This window comes from Vigna angularis, chromosome 6 (assembly GCF_016808095.1).
Source record: "Vigna angularis cultivar LongXiaoDou No.4 chromosome 6, ASM1680809v1, whole genome shotgun sequence".
NCBI lineage: Eukaryota > Viridiplantae > Streptophyta > Magnoliopsida > Fabales > Fabaceae > Vigna > Vigna angularis.
The window spans coordinates 8,386,870-8,409,030 of NC_068975.1; the positions used below are offsets into that span (position 1 = coordinate 8,386,870).

Here is a 22,161-nt window from a genome sequence, read left to right on the forward strand (position 1 = left end):
AAATTGGCGCGTGGAAGCGGGAACTTTTCCAGGGATAGATCCGTATGTAAGACCGTATGTAAGTTGACAAAATATTTACCCGCTGATTTTATATACGGATATGGAGATAATTAATAATTAAAAAATAAAACTAAATAATATAGAACGTGACTCTTGTATCACTTTTCTCCCTCCCTCCCTCGAGCCAAGTTTTATCCCTTCTCGAGCCCTAGCTATTCGTCCTTCTCCACTACTACCTATGCCTCCTTCTCGTCATTAATCTTCCTTACTCACTGCAACCTTCTCCCTCGTTGAGGCTTATTCTTCCTCATGGAGCGTTCTTCTCTATGCTACTGCAACCTTCTCCCTCGTTGAACCTCTCTCGAAGCCTAACTTGAAGTCTCCTCTGTCGAACGCAGTGAAAGGCTCTTCTATCGAACACACTAAAGGGCTTGGAAGCGTTTTCCCTAAATGTGGTTGTGCGTCGTTGCCTGCGGAAACAATCTCCTTCACCAAACACTGTAGGACGACCTCCGTGGTTAGTTGAAACCTTCATCTGGTAAGTAATCCAAATTTGCTTCATTTTCATAGTATCTATAATGTTACATTGACCCATTATTGTTCTTGTTTGTTTGGAGGTTGGAAATCCCAAATTTTGAAACCCTAGGTTGGTTTGTTCCCGTTGGAAGAGATAAGGTGGAGCTCCAATTGCCTTCTGCACCTGGTAGGTATTAATTCATTAGACTTGGGTTTGTGTTTAATTGATATAATTGAAAATGGGTATTGTCTTCTCATGATGACCGTCTATTTCCAACTCTAGATTATTTAGCACTCCTTATAACTTACCCTTTGATTTCTTCTCCTGCATAATATATTTTTATATGCTGTCGAATATGTATTTGTGAACTGTGACACCCCACCAACAGTGAGGAGCATTAATTCCTAAGAAAAATTTTGTATTTTCTTTTCTCTTTTGCTAACCTGTGAATTTAAAGCTTCCATTCTCCTAGCTAGCTAGTGCCTACCTCTAAGACAACACTATTGTTTCCTTTCACAATTTCATGAACACCGCAAGACATGGTGCCTTTCGTAAGTTTTGGTCTTGTCAGCAAATTATTACTGAATTGAAAATGATATAAGTATGAGGGTAGCACGATATGTTAGAGATATTTTTATCACAGTAAGCTTTGTGATTAATAAATAAACTGTTTTTAAAGGCATTAATGATACTCAACTCAATTTGGTTAATACATATAAATGGAGTAATGAATATGTTATGCTGGAATCTGAGTGATCACCAATTAGTCTAGCATGTGATGTGAATCATTCCCCGAAACTGCGCATAAGATGCCTCATGTGGAAGAACATTTCCGAAATATTTTCCCTTCTTACTAAGATTAAGTGAAAGTGTTTCATTTACTCTCGGAAACTGTTGCCAAAACTTCCTTTTACTTCATACACAATATTCTGTTTAGAAAGTGTGTTGTTGTGGAGGGAGAGGAAGGTCCTGTAGAAGGGCACTTTGATAGTTAATATTTGGTTTAGAAAGTGTAATGTGAATAGTACGTAGAAATGCATATGCAAGTGGCTGAAACTCTGTTTATAAAGGAAAGTGGTAGCATAAGAAGTAATCCATTTGAGATGTTATGATCGTTATTAGATCTGAAATTACGTTGCACCCACTTCTTCTTTCACGGAAATGGTTTTCATGGCTCCCATTCCAAGCTGCTGCAGCGTTCTCTTCTTCTTCACTTATCCAGCCAACAACTATGCTTCTTTCCTTGTGCTTCTTTTCAATATCAGCTGGACGTGATGCTCTTGGATGTAGCTACAATTGTTCATTGCCGAGACATCATTCTTCCTCTCGGTTTGCTTCTCTTGTTTGCCGAGACATCATTCTTCCTCTCGGTTTTCTTCTTCTTCTTTGCTTGGACCGTGAGATTTGCCAAGCCATCACCGTTCACTGCTTCCACATACCAGCTCTTCTTCATTTTGTTGCTTCACGCACATCCTTCTCCAAGACCAAGACCGTGGAACACCTTTCTCAACTGGACTAGCTGCTGCACCATGCCTCAAAACCGTGAGCTTTGAGTGGAAAATCATGTTAAAAATTCTGCATCAAGCCAAAGTGAAAACCATGAGCTCCTCTCTTCTTTCAATTACATTGCAGCTACTGTTTTGCTGTTTTCCTTTCCAAAGCCAAGCACACTTCTTACATCTTGTGTGCTATGTGATACGGCTGTCGCGGCCGATCAAATTTGATACACGAAATTAATGTAGTACAGGACTAGGAAGTGACTCCTAGGTCGTCTCTCAAGGACCAATTTGTGTCGGTTCAGTTTCAGATTTTTTTACGAAAGGGGGGTTTAAAGGTTGTTGTGCAGAAAAATTAAATACTGAAAGTAGTAAAATTAATTGACTGTAAAAACAAGATTAAGCAGTAAAATTCTGAAAACGGTAAAAACGAAATTGTAACAGAATTAAAATTGCAAATCTGAAATTCATGAACTGAAAATAATTGCATTTAAAATCTTAAACGTGAAAACGGATGTAGTGCGTAAATGAAAATCAAATCCAACAACATCACCAAAATTCAATACATGCAAGTGAAAATTAAACCAAATACAAAACCTCCCCCAAAGGGGAGGAGAAAACCCAGCCAGCCAGAACGTAACTCCTAATTCCTACTCCTAAAATCTAATCACTAAAATCTCTCCTCATTTCTCTGCTTTGTTGCTGCCAATTTATAGCAAAACTCAGGAATCTAGCCTCCCGTGACTTCTCCATTTGTTCTCTGTCTGTTTGTGTAGCTGGAAGACTTTCTTCACCTTCTCCTAGCCATGCCATGCCATGGGGCCCTCCATTTGTTGTCTTCTTCTTCAATCCTTGGAGCCGTGGGCTCCTTTCTCAATTCTTCTACTTCCATCAGGCCGTGATTGTGGCTGCTGTATGTGCAGCCTTCGTGACTTCCTCCATGCTCCCAAGCTGCTGGACCATTCTCACCAAAGCTCTGCTCACCGTGAGCTCCACTCTCTTAGCCATAAGCTGGACAAGGCCGTGAAGTGTGTACTGGACGTGGATCAGCTGCCTTCTGCCGTGAAGCTTCTTCTTCAAACTCAGCTGGATGTGCTGGACTGTGAAGGTCTTCTCTACTGGACCAGCTGCTTCCAAGCTGCTTCTTCACGTCCCATTCCATCCCCCTTTGCTCATGGCTGCTGGATGCTTCTTCATAATGATGAACTCAACCTCAGCTGTTGTGTTCTTGTGTGGGGCTGCACTTCTCCTTTCTCTTTGCTGCACCGTGATCTTTCTCCTTGACCAAACCTTCACTCGCTGCCTCTCCTCTTTGCAAGACCTGAAGCTGCTGGATTTGTAAGCTCCATCAACGTGAAAGGGTGGCCATTCTTTTCTTCCTTCCAAAATTAAATCAACACAGTCGTGACCTCCTCTTCTTTGGTAGACCAGCTGATGCACTCCTTCTTGCTTCCAGCAGGCCATGTGATCTTCTACTCCATAGAAGCCTTTCCCTTGGACATGAGCTGCTGCTGGGTTTGGACGCTCCAAGCTGGATGCGTGAATGCTTCATGCTTGTTGGACCAGCTGGACCGTGAAGTTCTCCTTAAATAACACTACTTCAAATAAAATCCTGCACTTCTTTAGAACTTCCCATATGTGGCCGTGAACTTTCATGGGGTGGTAGCTCCCTTTATTTAATCAAGTTTTAACACTTCAAAATGAATTTTCCAATGCTAACAAGTGGTGGCCCCTTGCAAGTTTCTGAATGTATGCTCTCAACAGAATTTTGCTAAAATAAAATCTCTATGGGCCGTGTGTTTTCTTCATGTATGGTCACTTACAAATGTTTATTTAATTTGTCAAAAGCATAAAAGGAGGTCATGTGTTTTTTTATGAAGAACCAAAAGCTTACCATGAGCTCACGTGAACTCTTCCCAATTACTTGACAAAACAGTGGCCACTACTTGGAACTTGGTGGTCCCTTCCTTGTCTCCCATTCAATTTCACTTGCAAAGAGAAAGAAGACTTTAGTGATTTCTAATGTGAAGTGGCGGCTCCCACCTACTTGTAAATGTTTGCAATATAAGTTGTTCATGACCGTGGTCTTCACTTCCCTTGGTAATAATGGAATAAAATTCAGCATTTGGAATAGCATGTGTGGACTTTCAACCAAGTGGTAGCCCCCCTCATTCCATTCCATTTATTCACGGCTTTACTACATTCTCTCAAACCAAACCAAAATTCTCCAATCCTAGGTGGCTCTCTTACTTTTTGTTTCCATCCAAAGTATGTGATGTTTGCTGAAATACTTCTCCATGGCCGTGGCATTTACTTAGAAGGTGGCTTCCTCCAACAACAAAAATCACACTTGTTATCTTTCAAGAGAATTCTGAAACCGTGAGCTGCACTTGCAATGTGGTGGCTTCCTTTCATTATGTGCTTCCTCCAAAACGTATTTCTTAAGAGTGTTGGGAGGTCTTAGAATTGTCCAATTATCAATTCCTAGTCACCACAAGTACCAAACAACAAGCAAATGCAAACAGATTAGAAGTCACTCAAACAGTGTGCACTAAACTGACATAAGAGAGTAAAACAAATACTGGGAACAAAACATAACGAATTTGAACAAATTAAAAACTATACATGAAAATAGACATCCAGACGAAACTATGAAAAAAAATTGCATGGAAAACGGATAAGAATTGAACTCAAACGAAGACACACAAGTTGACACAAAATTCACGCAACACTGAGCGAAAATTGAAGTGGCTGATATACATTGGCTCAATTGCCATTTTTCATTTAACCTTCAAATGTCCCAAATTTATTTCCAAAATTTTCCTTGAAATTACTAATGCGAATAATTAACTCAAATAATTCAAATTAATAAAAATTAGAATTTCTGGTCAAATTAAGCACAATTAGCAAAAACGGAAAAATACTGGACATTTAAGCACAATTCCCCGATTAATTCTAGCACAATAAACTAAGTGAAGTGAATAAAATAATGATTCATCACTATGTGAACGCTGCTTACTGCATAGGGGCTGCTGGTTGCGTCAGCTACTCAAGACCATGACATTTCTCCATTCTCTTCTAACGTCCATCCCATTTTCACGCTACTGGATGCTTCTAAACTCCCATCATTCTCTTTCTCCATTCAGCTGTGACATCCTCACGCGTCCAGCCCCTAAGATGTAAGCTGCTGCCATGCCTTTCCAAAGCTAAACACACCTCCTTTTCTTTTCCTTTGCTGGTACCGTGAAGGTGGCTGTTTGATGATGGTGTTGGTGGTGCTGCCATGGAGCGTTGCTGGATGTAGAGATAGCTGGATTTCCGTGAGTGTCTATGCTTCTAGCACCTTGTGTTGCTGCTGGTGTTGTAAAAACTGTGAGCCACTTCCCTTGGATGTGAGTTAGACGTGCTCCTTCCTTCACTGCTGGACCGAGAAGTGTTTCTTCCAAAATGTCCAGCCCCAATAAAATGTGCCTCTTCTTCAAATTGAATGAGTGCTGGTGGGGACATGGTGTCTCATTATTTTGAGAAAGTCCGTGTGCTTTGTGTGGAGTGGGAGAAAATTCTGCAGACTTCATTTGGCACTCCTCCATGTGGCCGTGAGATGGTTGCCTTTCCTTTAGCATTTTGTAAAAATTTATTCAATGACAAAGAAGAAGGGGGCCATGTGTTCCTTTGCATGGACGTGATTTGCTTCTTGAAATGTGGTGGCCCCTTCTTTGCTTTCAACTTAAATGTTTGCTATTTGAAAATGAATTTTTTATGGGGACTTAGTATACAAAACCGTGGGCTGCACTTTGGAAGTGGTCCCTCTCTTTTTTATGCTAAATGCTTCTTTAGTATGAGAATGTGCTTTGAACGTGGTCCCCTAATTCCATTCAGCATTCACGCTCATTCTTCAAAAACCAAAGAAACATTCTCCAATCTTCATGCTATATAAAACAAAACCGTATGGCCGTAACTTCTCAAAGAATGTGGTCCCCTCCTTCAATTCCAATTGATTTGTCCTTTTGTGCTAGCCAATCATGAGCCGTGTCTTCTACTGCTGCATTCTTCCTTTTTATTTCCAAAACTTCAGACATTCCCCTGTATACTCTTCCTTGATTCCAGCCACGGTTTCTTCCTTTTTCTTTGTTGGATAGGTGACTCCAACTACTTCCAACCGTGACACATCCAGCTTGTTGCTGGAACAACCGAGAGTTTCTTCCACCCACTTTCCATTCATACGCTTGCTTCACTTCTTGCTGGATGGTGCAACCCTCACACTTACTGCTCACGGGAATCTCTCCTCTACTCCTACCGCTGCTGCACCTTGGCGGGCCGTGAGCTCCTCTGGACATGCTGTGCTCTCTTCTTTGCTGGGTAGGTGAAGATTCTTCAAAGCTAGCTGGATGTTGGAGCTGGACCTTGAGCTTCCATAGCTTGCAGCTTTGAAGACTCCTCTCAACTGCTGGATCCCTTGACTGGATGTGCTCGGAAATTTGCAGCTGCTGCATGCGAGTTGTATCCTCCAAGAACCGTGAGCTCCACTTCTTAATAATATCAAAAATCTGCATCCCAAGCTTCTCAATAAGCCGTGAACTTTCTTAGGTGGTGTATGAGGAACTGCTATTTATTTAGCCCTTCTTAAACCATTATATACAGATTTATCCGTATATAATTTTTATATACGGATTTATCCGTATATAAGTTATATAGGGATATATCCGTATATAATTTCCGTATATAAATTATATACGGATATATCCGTATATAATTTTCGTATATAAGTTATATACGGATTTATCCGTATATAACTTATATACGGATATATCTGTATATAATTTCCGTATATAAGTTATATACAAATTTATCTGTATATAAATCTAGCTACAACGGTATTATATACGGATTTTTGCCCGTATATAATCCGTATATAAACACGTATTATATACGGATTTTGGGACTTATATACGGATTTTTGCTGTATGTAATACACTTTTTTCTTGTAGTGATTTTATAATTTATTTGATTTAACTACTTGGTTTTACTATTATAATACTGTTCAACTTATGTTGTTATTATGGTCATGATGCAAGATAGAACTTATTGTTCTATTATCATTATCATACATGGTGTTTATTTATTCTTAGTGTTTGGAGAAACTATCTTTGGGCCTCCATATTAGTTAAGTGTTGGATTTTGGGGCAGGTTGTTTCTATTCAGTGTTGTCTTAATTTTGATAACATGTAATCCTTGAAAATTGTTTAGGTATATGATGTTGTTGTTGGAGACATTGCAATTGTAACTAACCGTACAAGGATTGTGGATTTTTCTCAGCCTTTTGCATCATCTAGCCTTGTCATAGTGGCTCCTAACAACAAATCAGGATCAAGTGCTTGGGTGTTCCTCAAACCATTTACAGCAGATATGTGGTGTGCTACGACGGTGTCATTTTTTGTGATTGGAATTGTTATATGGATTCTTGAACACCGAGTCAATAGTGACTTTTGTGGTCCTCCTAAGAAGCAAATTGTAATTATGTTAATGTACGCCTTTGTAGCGTCATATGATAACCTTTTACGGCCAGTTTATTGAATTTGGTGCAGTAATAGGTGCCCCAATGTTCATCTTTTGTTTAAGATTCTAAATCCATTTAACGAGTTATTGATGATTTGAATTAATGCAGTATAGACTAGGAAGGTCGTCTCTCAAGGACCAATATTGCGGTTCAGTCATAGATGACACACGTAAAAAAGGGGGGGTTTTTTTTGGATTGTTTTGCAAGGAAAATTAAATTAATTAAAAGTTGAAAGTTAAAAACAATTGACAAAATTATGAAAATTAAAAGCTGAAAGCAGAAAACCGAACGGTTCTAACCAGTGTTAAAACCGAACGGTGATATAAAAGACCGAACGGTCCAAAGCACAGAACGAAAGGTTGAAGTATAAATTGCACAGAAATAAAAACCGAGTTGTAATAACATTGAGACCGAGCGGTCTCCGAAAATGGATTTGAGCGAACACTAAATACCGAGCGTCCTAACCGCACGGTTCTTATAACAAGGCCGATCGGTTAAGGTAGTAAATCAGAAATGAGCACAATAAAGCTGAACGGTAAAAGCAGCTTAAACAGTTAATGAAAAGGATGAACGGTATTAGGTGACCGAACGGTATGAAGATAACAAGCAATGGAAAATGATATTGAAAACTAAACCAAACACAAAAACGAACGTTAATGACCGAACGGTACAAGAATATTCATTCATCAAGCTAAAGGTACCAAGACCAGAGCTAAACCAGAAAATAAAGAATCAACCGAACGGTTAAAGCAGCAAGGTAAAGACCGAACGTCCATACTGTGACCGAACGGTAGATGTAAGTATTAATGAAGGAGTCATTCGATCTCTAACAGACCGAACGGTATGAAAATTAAGAACGAACGGTCGATAAACAACAAGCACGAACACAGAGACAAGCCGAACGTCACAGAGAAAATAAAAATCAGATGAAAGATGGACGAACAATCTCTAACAGTGACGTTAAAGACCGAACGGTTTGACAGGCAGAAACAGTAAACGTGCAAAATTCAAAACCAGCAGAAACGCAATTGCAGGAACAGTAAACTCGCACAATAAAGCTATCAGTACAAACGAACGTAAAAATTAAATTGCAAACAATCAACAACAGTATAAATTAAATGGCAGACACACAACAACACAGATCAGATTTCAGCAGAAATTTAATCGCATCAGTAGAATAAAATTGACAATTCAGTAACAGGAAATTAAATGACATTGTTCATTCAAATTAAAATTCATTACAATACAGAAAATTAAATTCGAACCGTACACCTCAAAATGGTAAACGTCTACTGTGCCAATCACCAACAGCTCCTACTGCCGTGACTTCTCCTCGGCTGGAACTCCCTTATGCACCTCACAGCACCTCACGACACCTCTACTCTCATACAACAATCTCACTACATTACATTATCTGGAGTTCAAAACTAATCTACTGAACTTGGAGGAGAAGAACCGAGAGCCTCCTCCCAAGCGTAACCCTCTCACTCACGGCCTCTCACTCTTTTAAAGCCAAATTCTCAAGTCTCGTTCTGGTGCTGCCTCGTGCGTTTCCAGCCAGGTTGCCATGCTGTTGTCTCCCATTAGCAACCTTTAATGAATTTCTTCCATCACTCTTTTGCTTCTCTGTCAGATAAAGCCATGTGGGGCCCTCCATTTTGTTTACACTTCTGCATGTTCTGCACACCATCGTTGCCCATGCTGGAATAAACAAGGTCTATGTCAGCTTTCCACTTCTCTCCCATCTCAACATGTGCATCCAATTCGGCTGGACTTGAAGACGGTGTGTGTTGTCGTTGCTGCTGTTTGATGCAGCTGGACATGAATGCTTCCAACGTTGCAGCTCCCAAGCTTCTCATGGGCGTGCTGCTGGAACTGCTAGATGGATGGGGTGTGAATGAACAGAAAATGGAAAGTTAATACATAATATTCATATTCAAGCACAATGAATTTAATTTAAACTCTCTTTAAGAAATGCAAGATATTTTAACTAGACAGGAGGTGACCAACATGACAGTAATCCCCAAATCAAAATAACACAGAATTCAATTTATAATAACACTACACCAACACAAAAACTGAAATTACATTACACCAACACAATCAACTAAAACAACAAATTGGAAATCATAACAAACATTGTCAGCATTTGTTAAACCACGACAAAAAAGAGAACAAAAAAATAATAGTCATTTACTAATTCATATAATTCGTGCCACATAAAACAACATTTTCTAACACTCATGGTACAGGGACAGAATTGGCACCTTAGGCAAAATAAGTGGATACCTGTGTGCCAGTTTTTGCACAACAAGGCCAACTACGTCCATCACTTTCATTTTGGGGTGTCTTGTTTGTTTTCCCTCATTTTATCTACTTCTAAGTAATTTGGGAACAATTTCTTAACATTTTTTTAACATATTCGTGCCACATAAAACAACATTTTCTAACACTAATGGCACAGGAACAGAACTGGTACCTTAGGCAAAATAAGTGGGTACCTGGGTGCCAATTTTTGCACACCAAGGCCAACTACGTCCATCACTCTCATTTTGGGGTGTCTTCTTTGTTTTTCCTCATTTTATCTACTTCTAAGTAATCTGGGAACAATTTCTTAACATTTTTTTAACATATTCGTGCCACATAAAACAACATTTTCTAACACTAATGGCACAGGAACAGAACTGGTACCTTAAGCAAAATAAGTGGGTACCTGGGTGCTAGTTTTTGCACACCAAGGCCAACTACGTCCATCACTCTCATTTTGGGGTGTCTTCTTTGTTTTCCCTCATTTTATCTACTTTTAAGTAATCTGGGAACAATTTCTTAACATTTTTTTAACATATTCGTGCCACATAAAACAACATTTTCTAACACTCATGGTACAGGAACAAAACTGGTACCTTAGGCAAAATAAGTGGGTACCTAGGAGCCAGTTTTTGCACACCAAGGCCAACTACGTCCATCACTCTCATTTTGGGGTGTCTTCTTTGTTTTCCCTCATTTTATCTACTTCTAAGTAATCTGGGAACAATTTCTTAACATTTTTGTAACATATTCGTGCCACATAAAACAATATTTTCTAACACTCAGGGTACAGGAACAGAACTGGTACCTTAGGCAAAATAAGTGGGTACCTGGGTGCCAGTTTTTGCACACCAAGGCCAACTACATCCATCACTCTCATTTTGGTGTGGCTTGTTTGTTTTCCCTCATTTCAACTACTTCTAAGTAGTTTCGAAACAAATCTTAACATTTTATTAACAAATTCGTCTCGCATAAAAATACATTCTCTAGGACCCTTGGTTCACCAACATTACTGCTACCAAAGCCGAATGAAGTGGGTTATTGGGTTGAAGTTTTTTGACAGCAAGGCCAACGCAATCCATGACTACCAATCGAACAGAATTACAGCAACAATGTAAGATTAACCAAAGAACTTGTATAAAAATGAGAAAGAGAACAACATCCACTTGGGAGACGTTTCATACATAACCAAATGAAATCCAAAAACAACATCATCCATGTATTCAACATTCATTGCACTGACAAATCACAAAAGAAACCAACCTTCAGTGAAGACCACGTGTGGCGGTTGGAACAGAGACGATTGCCTAAGGTGTGGGTGGGACTGACAACCCGAAAAACCCCTCTTTTTGGTCCACCGAACAGCCCAAACTTCGGCGAGACTCCGGCGAACCTCCCGCGGCACTCCGGCGGCACTCCGGGACATGGACGGAACCACTTGGGACGAAGCGACACCTTCAACGCCTCCCTAGGTCGCTGGGCCGGAACGGAGGAAACACGATGCCGTGTTCGCGTCGAGCGCTCCACGTCGGAGCTGCGGCGCCGTCAAACGAAACGGGCTGGAGGCGTTCGATCTCTCCGACACGGCCTTCAACAGTGAACGGCGGCACTCCGGCAAGGACTCGGTCTCTCTCTCTCGCTCGTGAACCCTTTCTCCAACTCTCTCGTCTCTCTGTCTAGGTCACACCATCCATCCCCAATGTTCGCGCCGCTTCTCTCTCTACGAAGTTCGAATATCATTTCAAATTTGAAACGCACACCCTAAACTGCCCATGCCCGTCCCTCGCCACGTCACAGTTGAAGCAGGTTTTCTCAGAATGCAGCAGCTTTTTCCCTTTAAAACGTGGACCGCTCAAACGCTGACACGTGTGCCGTGTTCAAATGTTGTCAAATTTGGTTGTTCGAGTATCATTTTCCATTACAATAATGTGGAGTATGAAGAGTTATGAATTGCTGCAAAATTTTAAATTTATTAATATGTTATATAACCTTGATTATTTTCTTATGAATTTTGATTTAAGGTTTGTTTTCCTAATGTAGGTGGAGCATGATTTTGATGACGATGGTGAGGAGGATGATTTTGATGTCGACAGCGGAGAGGAGGAGGATGGGCAGAAGCTAACAGATGATGAGGATGATGGGACAAGAGAGCATAGTGAATGGAACAATGATGAGATGGAACAACTTGAGAAAGAATATAGACATCTTCATCATCAGGAGTTGTGAGATTCCATTTAACATTTGATATACATTTAGTTTATAAAAATATACTTAATCTTTATTTCTATACTGTACTTGTTTTGGGTATACTGTACTTGTTTTGCTAGGGCTATTTTTGTTAAATGAGCATAAATTATATTGTGAAAAAAAATCAAATACATTTTGTTGTATCAAATATAATTCAGATGAATTATTTGAGTCATTGTGAACCTGTTTTATTATTTTCCTTCATCTTTAAGATCGTGTGGATTCTGAGATATCTCAAATTTAACTTTCTACCTTTAGAGATACTTTAAAGAACTTGAAGCATCATAAGGATGAAGATCTTCTCAAGGGTCAAGCTTTGAAAAGCCAAAAGGTGTAGTTTAATTGTTTGAATTGTACCTGGACTAATTTTTTTGTTTTGTCTTAGTATGTGCATGTTACTGTCTTCGGTTATTTTTTCTCCATTTATTTACTATTATGTTTCTCTTTTTGCTTTGCATTGTATTAAGTTGAAGGATGTTTCTTAGTTCTTAATTCGTTCTTAGATGTCCTAGATTTTGTCAATCACCTTTCCTTCAGTATTATTTGTGTCTTCTTTTGTAACAATAAAAGTAGTAACAAACAAAAATTTGTTTCATCTTAAGGCCCTCTGATACAAAGTTCTCGAGCTTAGGTTCTTACTTCATTATAAGACATTCTTTTTAAGAAATGGTAAATTACTGTCTTTTAGGAAAATGGACTTTATTCAAGGATTTTTTTTATCTCCTTTTTTTACGTGTCTATAATATGGACCATGCTTCACTTTCATTTTAGTAATAAGTGGTATGCACTTGAAGTATATAGAACTTATCTAATTTTTATACTTTCGTACTTGAGCTCTTTATTTTGGTTTTCTTATTTCTACATGAAATATATTTGTGCACTTGATCTACGTGATTCTATTCTTTAATAGCTGTTTACTTTTTCATGCTTACTTTTGAAATTTCTAGGGTTATATAGTTAAAATTTTTGATATTTATTTATTCTGTTTTTACCGTGATGTAGTATGTTGACCCAAATTCAATACCTGGTGATTTGTTGTCATTTCTTACGTCACAATCATAACCTGCAAGACACAGTAATGAAGTATCATCTATAAGCAATCCTTTTCTCTACCTATGAGATCCGCACTTCCCCAGATCCTACAATTAAATCCTCAACACATTTTCATCAATTTCTTGACAAGAATGGATATCTTTCCCTGCCCTCTCCGCAAGCATTTTCGGGCTATTTTGCACATGAATATCCTGCAGATATGAAGTACAACCTTGTGCAAAATGGAAATGAATTTGCCAGGAAGTAGAGAGGATCAAACCTGCAGCTGTAGTTTTTGGGAACCAGAGGCTGAGGCTTCATTCAAAGGTTTGATTTGACCTGAAGCATTTATCATGCATTGATCATTGAACGGAAACATCTTGTGATTTTCTTCAATGTGCTACAGAGAAGTGTAAATATAAAATTTTATTTTTTTTTAAAAAATGATTTTCCGGCGGTTTTGGAAAACCTCGGGTAATTACCGGCGGTTTTCCAGAAACCCCTGGAAATAGGGGTGGTTCCACAGAACCCGGTTACTTCCTGCAGTTCCAGAAACCCCTGGAAATAAACCGCTGGTAATTTTATGATGCTGGTTTTTCTAGTGGTTTTTAAAACTGCGAAAATAGTATTTTTTGGGTGTTAAAACCCCTCGTAACGTAAAAAATAACCCCTAATAAAATTGCATATTTTTGTAGTGAGAGTGTTGGGTCTTGTACACTTTTATTTTCCAAACACATACAAAGGGGTACGTTTTCAATTATTTAAGTTAGTAGATGATTTGACAGTCCTTCATGAGTACAATGGGCTACTGCTGTTTATGATATGTTAGTTGAGAGTCTTGATCATTTTACAAGTCAGACGAGTATTGTACAAACACACCTCATTGGATGTGTTGTAGTATTGCAGGTAGGTTATGCATTATTGAGATAGTTATTAATTTGGTTAATTTTGTTATTTTGACATTGTTGAATGATTGATTCTATTGTATTGTAATTGCAGATTTGGGCATTGGAACATATAACAGTTTATCCTTTGTCGGCCATTAACTCTAATGGATTCCCCCGTTATTTGAAATGGGATGGAGTTGACATTGATTTGGACTCTATTCAACATTGTTTTCATAATGATTTGGTAAGATTTATATATATAGTTATTATTTATTGAAAATAATGAATGCATGAATTGATTTTTTTTTCATGATTGATAGGTTAGACAAAATTTAACAATAACCGAGGCAAAATCTCGTATTTGATGTAGTTCAAGGTGCCTTTTGTAACATTCTAAAATACAGTAATTACCATAATCAGAATTAATTACATTTAATCAGTAAAACAGTGCAGTCTTTACATTACTAAACGAGGGTCAAAAAGCCGAACGGCTTAAAATACAGAAATAAGCGAACGCAACAGAAACAGGAGTTCAGGGACGTACGGTCTTACAAAACCTTGACCGAACGTCCATAATAAAACTAACAGACTAATAAATGAAAAACACGCGAGCGCTCTAAGGCTCGGCTTTAACTTCTATTTCCACCAGATTCGCGTCTTCCAAATTTTCTTCTTCTAGCATCTCTTCAAGTGACGCACCTCTATCTGCTCACATCCACACGGATGATCATTGCAATGACAGGACGAACGTACATAGACAATCGACAACACAAGAAAAAACGAAAGGGTAAGCTTAAATAATTTAATTTATACATCAACATATACACCAACATTTCAATTCTCATAAGCACATAACTCAACATATAACATCATCCGAAATATATATATATATATATATATATATATATATATATATATATATATATATATTCTAGACCGACCGTCTGGAGTGTATGAATCTGTGTAGTTACAAGCGTCCTTGCACCCGAGTGATGTAGTAACTGGTATACACCAAACAGCTACCACTCGAGGTCAGTTCGTTCTTACGTCGCCCATGTTAACTTATGGATTAAGGACCTCCTGCCGTTCCCACACATGACATACTTCCTCTACATGAGGATAGTACTCACGGAACATCAGGATGGACAGCGAGTCTTAACTTATCCACAGTCATACTTTACCAAATTTAATATTCAAATATATATAAGAGTCGTTCCTCCCTGGAATGCTCGTTCAAATTCCATAATCGTATAATCATTCAATATAGTGTTCACACTTCAACATCTTATAATTTATCATCATCTCTATCTTTAGTTTTAAAAGTATAAAATAACGAACGCTCATACTTCTGAATAACGAAGACGAACGCTAAAGACTAGATTTAGAAGACTCGTTGTCAAACCGAATAAGTCAACAAGTACTTATATGACGAACGTGACTGCTACTCGAATCAGTTGAATGAACCGACTCTTAGAGATATAAAATAAATGTTCAGAATAATTTAGGTACAAAGACTCTAGACCAAATTCAAATGGATAAAGATACAACAAGACAATTATTTAATTATACTGAGAACAATTCGTTTAAAGGGATCGACTGCCAGTCAATGACCGAACGCGATGATATACAATTACTAATAATTTAGACGAACGCTATTTATGTCTGTTCCGAAATCAAAGGTACGGACGAGTGTTCGGTATAAGACCGAACACTACTTAGGACGAACGCTAGGTATAAGACCAATAATTAATTAGAGCGAACGCTTGGTATAAGACCGAGTGCTAATTAGGACAAACGCTCAGTGTAAGACCGAGCGCTACAAATTTATAAGTATAAGGGATAATACATTATAACTTAATTTTAAATTACAAGATTACCACTAGGCTGAGCCGAACGCTCAACATAGTATTTCACGGGACGCTCGTTCTCGATCGGAACTCTTTCCAAATGAAAGAATTCCTTTTTAAGCAATTGATTAGAAACCGAACGGTATAAGACCGTACGATGACGAACGTATTTTATCATAGTAAGGATTATTATATTCAGATTTTTCATCTATTCTAACTCAACATTTCTCATACGATTCATAATCTTATAATTTCATATTCATCATTTAATTCACATACTTTATAGAATTCATATTAGAACTCATACTATACAATAATCATCCATTTTCCAATTCATACGTATCAACCAACACATACCATATTCATTCATGCATAACAGCGATCGTTCAGGCATACTCAAACAGCATACATCTCATACATTCAGTTCATATCATGTTTGCACACAACATCCAAGTATAAATTAAATTAATAAGCTTCCCTTACCTGGATAGCAGTGTACGTCCAAATGTAAGGGTTTAGTTCGTCTTCTTACAGCGTTCTATCCTCAAATTCACTCAACAACTTTCACTTAATCTAAAACACCAAAAATCAGAAACAACTCAGACCTATAACCCATGCATGCAACCAGAACTTGGGTTCGCATGAAACTAAATGGACGAACGGTTAGAGACGAGAACTTACCAACTCAGATCCCAATTCTGTTCGATCCAGAATGACGCTCACGTCTCAGGGAACGTTTCTACGGTTCTGAAACGTGATCAGAGAAGAAGGTGATGAGTTACAGTAGAGAGAAGGTGAACTGGTTCTAGAGAGAATGTGGAGAAAAATGGAGAAATCAGTTTTGAGGAAGAAGGTGAGTGCATGCAGAGAATGGGAAGGAGTGTTTCAGAAAATTCAGTTCTCTTCCCCAAGTCAATCGGACGTTCTCTCATACGCGGACACCTGTCTTCCACTACTGTTTTCAGAATGTTCCAACATGACACATGGCAGACGTGCAGTAGAGAATGTGAGTGCGTTTTTAATGATACTGAGCAATGACGTGGGTGCATTAATTGAGATTTGACATATATTTACAGCTCTAATTATCTAGGGTCTCACATTCCCCCTAACTACAAAAATTTTCATCCTCGAAAATTAGTACTTACCCGGAAATAAGTGAGGATACAAGTCTCTCATAGCATCCTCCACTTCCCCCGTTGAATCACCAGTCTTAGCATCCCACACCATCTTCACCAAACGAACATCTTTTCCCTTGTAGTACTTGGTATCTTCTACACAGATTGGTTGCAACTCAAGTGTTCGGTCTGGACGAAGTTGAACGTCTTCCAACTCCAGTACGTGAGATGGGTTCGCTATGTACTTCCGAAGTTGGGAAACGTGGAAGACGGGGTGAAGGTTCGATAGCTGAGGCGGCAATGCAAGCTCGTACGCTACTGGTCTGATTTTCCTCAAGATTTGATACGGTCCAATGAATTTGGGAGACAGCTTCTTTGGACGAACGGCTCGGCCTACTCCAGTAATTGGGTTGAGTCGAAGAAACACATGATCTCCTACAGCGAACTCCAAAGGTCTTCTTCTCTTATCCGCATAAGATTTCTGCCTGCTCAGAGACGTCTTCAACCTCTCCTAGATCAGCTTCACTTTCTCGGTCGTTTGCTGGATAAGTTCAGGTCCAGTTAGCACGTGCTCTCCTTCTTGAAACCAACAAAGTGGCGTTCGGCATTTTCTCCCATAAAGAGCTTCAAACGGCGCCATTCCAATGCTAGCCTGAAAGCTGTTGTTATACGTAAATTCCACTAGCGGTAAGATTTCATCCCAGGCGCCTAAGTGGTCTAGGATGCACGTCCTTAGTAAATCTTCAAGCGTCTGGATTGTCCTCTCAGATTGGCCGTCCGTCTAGGGGTGATAGGCTGAACTCATCTGCAGCTTGCTTCCCAATTCGCCTTGTAAGGATTGCCAAAACCGAGATGTGAATCTCGTGTCTCGGTCAGAAATGATGCTTGAAGGGACTCCATGTAAACGAACGATCTCCTGGATATACAACTTAGCCAAGTTGGTCATTGACATCTTCAAGTTAACTGCGAGGAAGTGGGCGCTCTTCGTTAGTCTATCCATGATCACCCAGATTGAATCATGATTTCTAACCGTGCGTGGTAGATGGGTTACGAAATCCATGGATATGCTGTCCCATTTCCATTCGGGAATTTCCAACTGCTGAAGTAATCCGCCAGGTCTTTGATGCTCCGCCTTCGCTCGTTGGCAGGTTAGACATGATGCCACAAAACGAGCGACATCACTCTTCATTCCAGGCCACCAAAAGGATTTTCGGAGGTCTTGATACATCTTAGTCATGCCAGGGTGCATGCTAAGACGACTGTGATGACCTTCCTCCAGAATAATTCTCTTCAGGTCTCCATCATTTGGGATGCACGTCCGGCCCTTATAACGTAAGAAACCGTCCGTTCCAGTGTTAAACTCTTTGGCCTGATCCGTACCGAGGGCATCAAATATCTTCACTAACTCTTCATCCTCTCGTTGCTTCTTTCTGATCCGCTCAAACACGTCGCTGGATATTCTAAGGTTAGAACACTTGATACTGTTCGGCTCCAACTCGAATTGTAACCTTAGATCTCTAAAGCTTTCCACCAAACTCAGTTCACGCACCATCATGGACGACACATGTACCACCCTTCATCTCAGAGCGTCCACTACCACATTCGCCTTTCCTGGATGGTAGAGTAGTTCGAAATCATAATCCTTTAAGAACTCAAGCCACCTCCTTTGTCTCATATTCAACTCCTTCTGATCAAAGAGATACTTGAGACTCTTGTGATCACTGAAGACTTGGAACGTGGATCAGTACAAGAAATGCCTCTAAATCTTCAGTGCAAAAACGACCGCTGCCAACTCCAGGTCGTGCGTTGGGTAATTCCTCTCGTGAATCTTCAACTAACGGGATGTGTACGCCACCGCTCGCTTTTCTTGCATCAGAACACAACCCAGACCTTGGTGAGACGCATCACAATACACTTCGAAAGGCTTGGTCGTGTTTGGAATGACCAACACTAGAGCGCTCGTCAATTTCACTTTTAACTCTTGGAAACTGGCTTCACAACGATCGGTCCAAGCGAACGGCTGATCTTTACGAGTCAACTGAGTTAGCGGCGCTACTATCTTAGCAAAGCCTTCAATGAAACGTCTGTAGTAGCCCGCCAGTCCAACGAAACTACGCACCTCAGTGACCGAACGCGGACTCTCCCATTCCAGTACCGCTCGCACTTTCGCTGGATCTACCGAGATGCCTCCAGCCGATACCACATGTCCCAAAAACTGAATCTCCTTCATCCAGAATTCACACTTAGACAACTTGGCATATAACTCCTTCTCCCGTAACACTCCAAGTACAAGTCTAAGATGTTCCTCATGTTCGTCTTCGGTCTTGGAATAGATGAGAATATCATCTATGAAGACGACTACAAACTTATCCAAATAAGGCCTGAAGATGCGATTCATATACTCCATGAACACGGCTGGAGCGTTCGTTACTCCAAATGGCATCACCACGTATTCATAATGCCCATAGCGAGATCTGAACGTTGTCTTCTGGATGTCATCTTCCTTAACTCTGATATGATGATATCCGGATCTCAAATCAATTTTTGAGAATACAGCAGCCCCATGCAATTGATCCAGCAAGTCATCTATCCTTGGCAATGGGTATTTGTTCTTGATGGTCAGCTTATTCAATTGTCTGTAGTCTATACATAACCGCGAGCTGCCATCCTTCTTCCTTACTAAAAGCACGGGCGCTCCTCAGGGTGATACGCCCGGCCTAATAAATTGCTTCTCCATCAACTCTTCAATCTGCTCCTTGAGTTCAGCTAACTCCGTAGGAGACATCCGATAAGGCTGAACCGAGATAGGAGCCGCTGTCGTCACCAAATCAATGGTGAATTCAACTTCACGATGAGGGGGAAGTCCAGGTATCTCTTCCGGAAAGACATCAGGAAATTCGTCCAGTACCGATCGTCCTTCACTGTTCTTGTCTTTGGACGATCGTTCCTCATTCGCATTCCCAACCTCCCTGTCTTCGTGCATCATGATGAGAAAACAGCTGGCGTCCTCCATAATATCTTCTTTCAGCTGACCGAGCGTCACTGACAGTACTTCCTCTTCTTCACCAGGAAAGATTAATTCCTTCGCTCCACAATCTATAAGAATGTGATTGGTAGCCAGCCAATCCATTCCTAGAATTACTTCTAAATCCTTCAAAGGCAAACAGATTAAATTCACCTTATAACTACGCCCCTCAACCACAATAGGACATCTAATGCATACGGTAGACGTCCTAATCTCTCCAGACGCTGGGGTTGACACCACCAGGTCGAACTGCATATCTCTCTCAACTACTCCCAATTTCTCAACACACGCCTTCGAGATGAAGGTGTGAGTCGCCCCCGAATCAAACAGCACACGACAAGATATTCCATATAGCAAGCATTCACCGGTTATAAGGTTACCTGAGCTTGCTGCTTCTGCTCCAGTTATAGCATAGACGCGCCCCACTGCTTGTGCTCTACCACTTCTCAGTTGGTTCCTTCCAGCATTAGGTGGCCTTATCACTGCACGTCCACTCATGTTGCACTCGTTATCCGAGTGCCCGTTCCTTCCACAACGATTGCAGTGCTTTCCTCCCACCAGCTGAGGGCATGAAGAACGATAATGTGGCCCTCCACACCGGAAACAAACAACGTTTCCTTGTCCAGACTGTCCGACAGGAACCACTGCTTGTGACCCGCTTGCATTAGAAGGTTGGTTTGGACGAGCGTAAGGTGGTCTCCTCTGAACAATACCTCCCCTGGACGCGATCGGTCCCCTATTCACTTGTTGTTGTTTCTTCTGTCGTTCCGCTTCTGCCATATTCTTCTCCAATACCTTGGCTCGCTCAACCATAGTAGGGAAAGACCGAATACACAAGCTAGAGATTAATACCTTCAGATCACTCCTCAGCCCATTTTCAAATTTTCTGCATTGCCACTCCTCACTGGTCGCCATGGTATTGAACCTCAACAGGTGTTTAAATGTGTTGGTATAGTCCGACACAAACTTTGCTCCTTACGCCAGTTGAAGGAACTCAACTTCCTTAGCTTAACGAACGTTATCTGGGAAGTACTCCTCATAAAACTTATTTCTGAAAACCGCCCAGGTGATGGGACTCTGAGCGTCTGTTAAGATGGCTTTCATGCTCGTCCACCAGTGGCTAGCTTTACCAGTCAGCAAGTATTCTGTAAATGCCAACCGGCTATCATCCGGACACCTCTTAGCATTGTAGATACGCTCCATATCTCTCAGCCACTGATCCGCCTCATCAGGAAGGCATTTTCCACTGAATTTAGCCGGATGGTGTTGGAGGAAACTCTCCAAGCTCCATTCAGCAGCAGGCTGGGCAGCGTTGGAAGAGGACGCCCCCGGAGTGTGCCTAGTTGCTACTAAAATTTCCATCAGCTGTCTTTGAGTCGTTTCGGAGTTGGCACGAGAGGCCTCCAAACTCTGCATAGCGCTCTGATTCTACTGCATCAGGGTGGCGTTCTGCTCCATTAGAGTATTATTCTGCTGTTGTAACCTATCTATCACCGTTTCCAACAGCCTAGTGTTGTTGGACGTATCAGGCTCATTAGGTTGTGGGGGAGGAGGAAGTCTAGGAGCCATTTGTTCTCTGGAAACAGAGAAAAACGAGCGTTAGTCATGTTCAAAGAGTTTGAAAAATAACTCATTAAACACATATCAAGCACACAACAAAAACACAGTGCACTCATAACCTACAGTATCCTTTAAGAGAACAAAACTGCTCTGATACCACTAATGTAACATTCCAAAATACAGTAATTACCATAATCAGAATTAATTACATTTAATCAGTAAAACAGTGCAGTCTTTACATTACTAAACGAGGGTCAAAAAGCCGAACGACTTAAAATACAAAAATAAGCGAACGCAACAGAAACAGGAGTTCAGGGACGAACGATCTTACAAAACCTTGACCGAACGTCCATAATAAAACTAACAGACTAATAAATGAAAAACACGCGAGCGCTCTAAGGCTCGGCTTTAACTTCTATTTCCACCAGATTCACGTCTTCCAAATTTTCTTCTTCTAGCTTCTCTTCAAGTGACGCACCTCCATCTGCTCACATCCACACGGATGATCATTGCAATGACAGGACGAACGTGCATATGCAATCGACAACACAAGGAAAAACGAAAGGGTAAG

General features: G+C 40.3%; 2 protein-coding genes across 2 annotated transcripts; one reads left to right on the forward strand and one right to left on the reverse strand.

The window, feature by feature from the left end:
• The first annotated feature begins 11,377 nt into the window (after nucleotides 1-11,377).
• LOC128197485 (protein BFR2-like) lies at nucleotides 11,378-12,755 on the forward strand. The gene is given in 5 exon segments (XM_052879540.1): nucleotides 11,378-11,491; nucleotides 11,918-12,099; nucleotides 12,383-12,440; nucleotides 12,443-12,455; nucleotides 12,727-12,755. Coding segments are annotated over 5 exon segments (396 nt in total).
• A 6,948-nt stretch (nucleotides 12,756-19,703) lies between these two features.
• LOC108341405 (uncharacterized) lies at nucleotides 19,704-20,945 on the reverse strand. The gene has a single exon (XM_017579092.2). It carries the CDS (start codon nucleotides 20,943-20,945, stop codon nucleotides 19,704-19,706), a length of 1,242 nt encoding a protein of 413 aa, XP_017434581.1.
• Nucleotides 20,946-22,161: the final 1,216 nt, after the last annotated feature.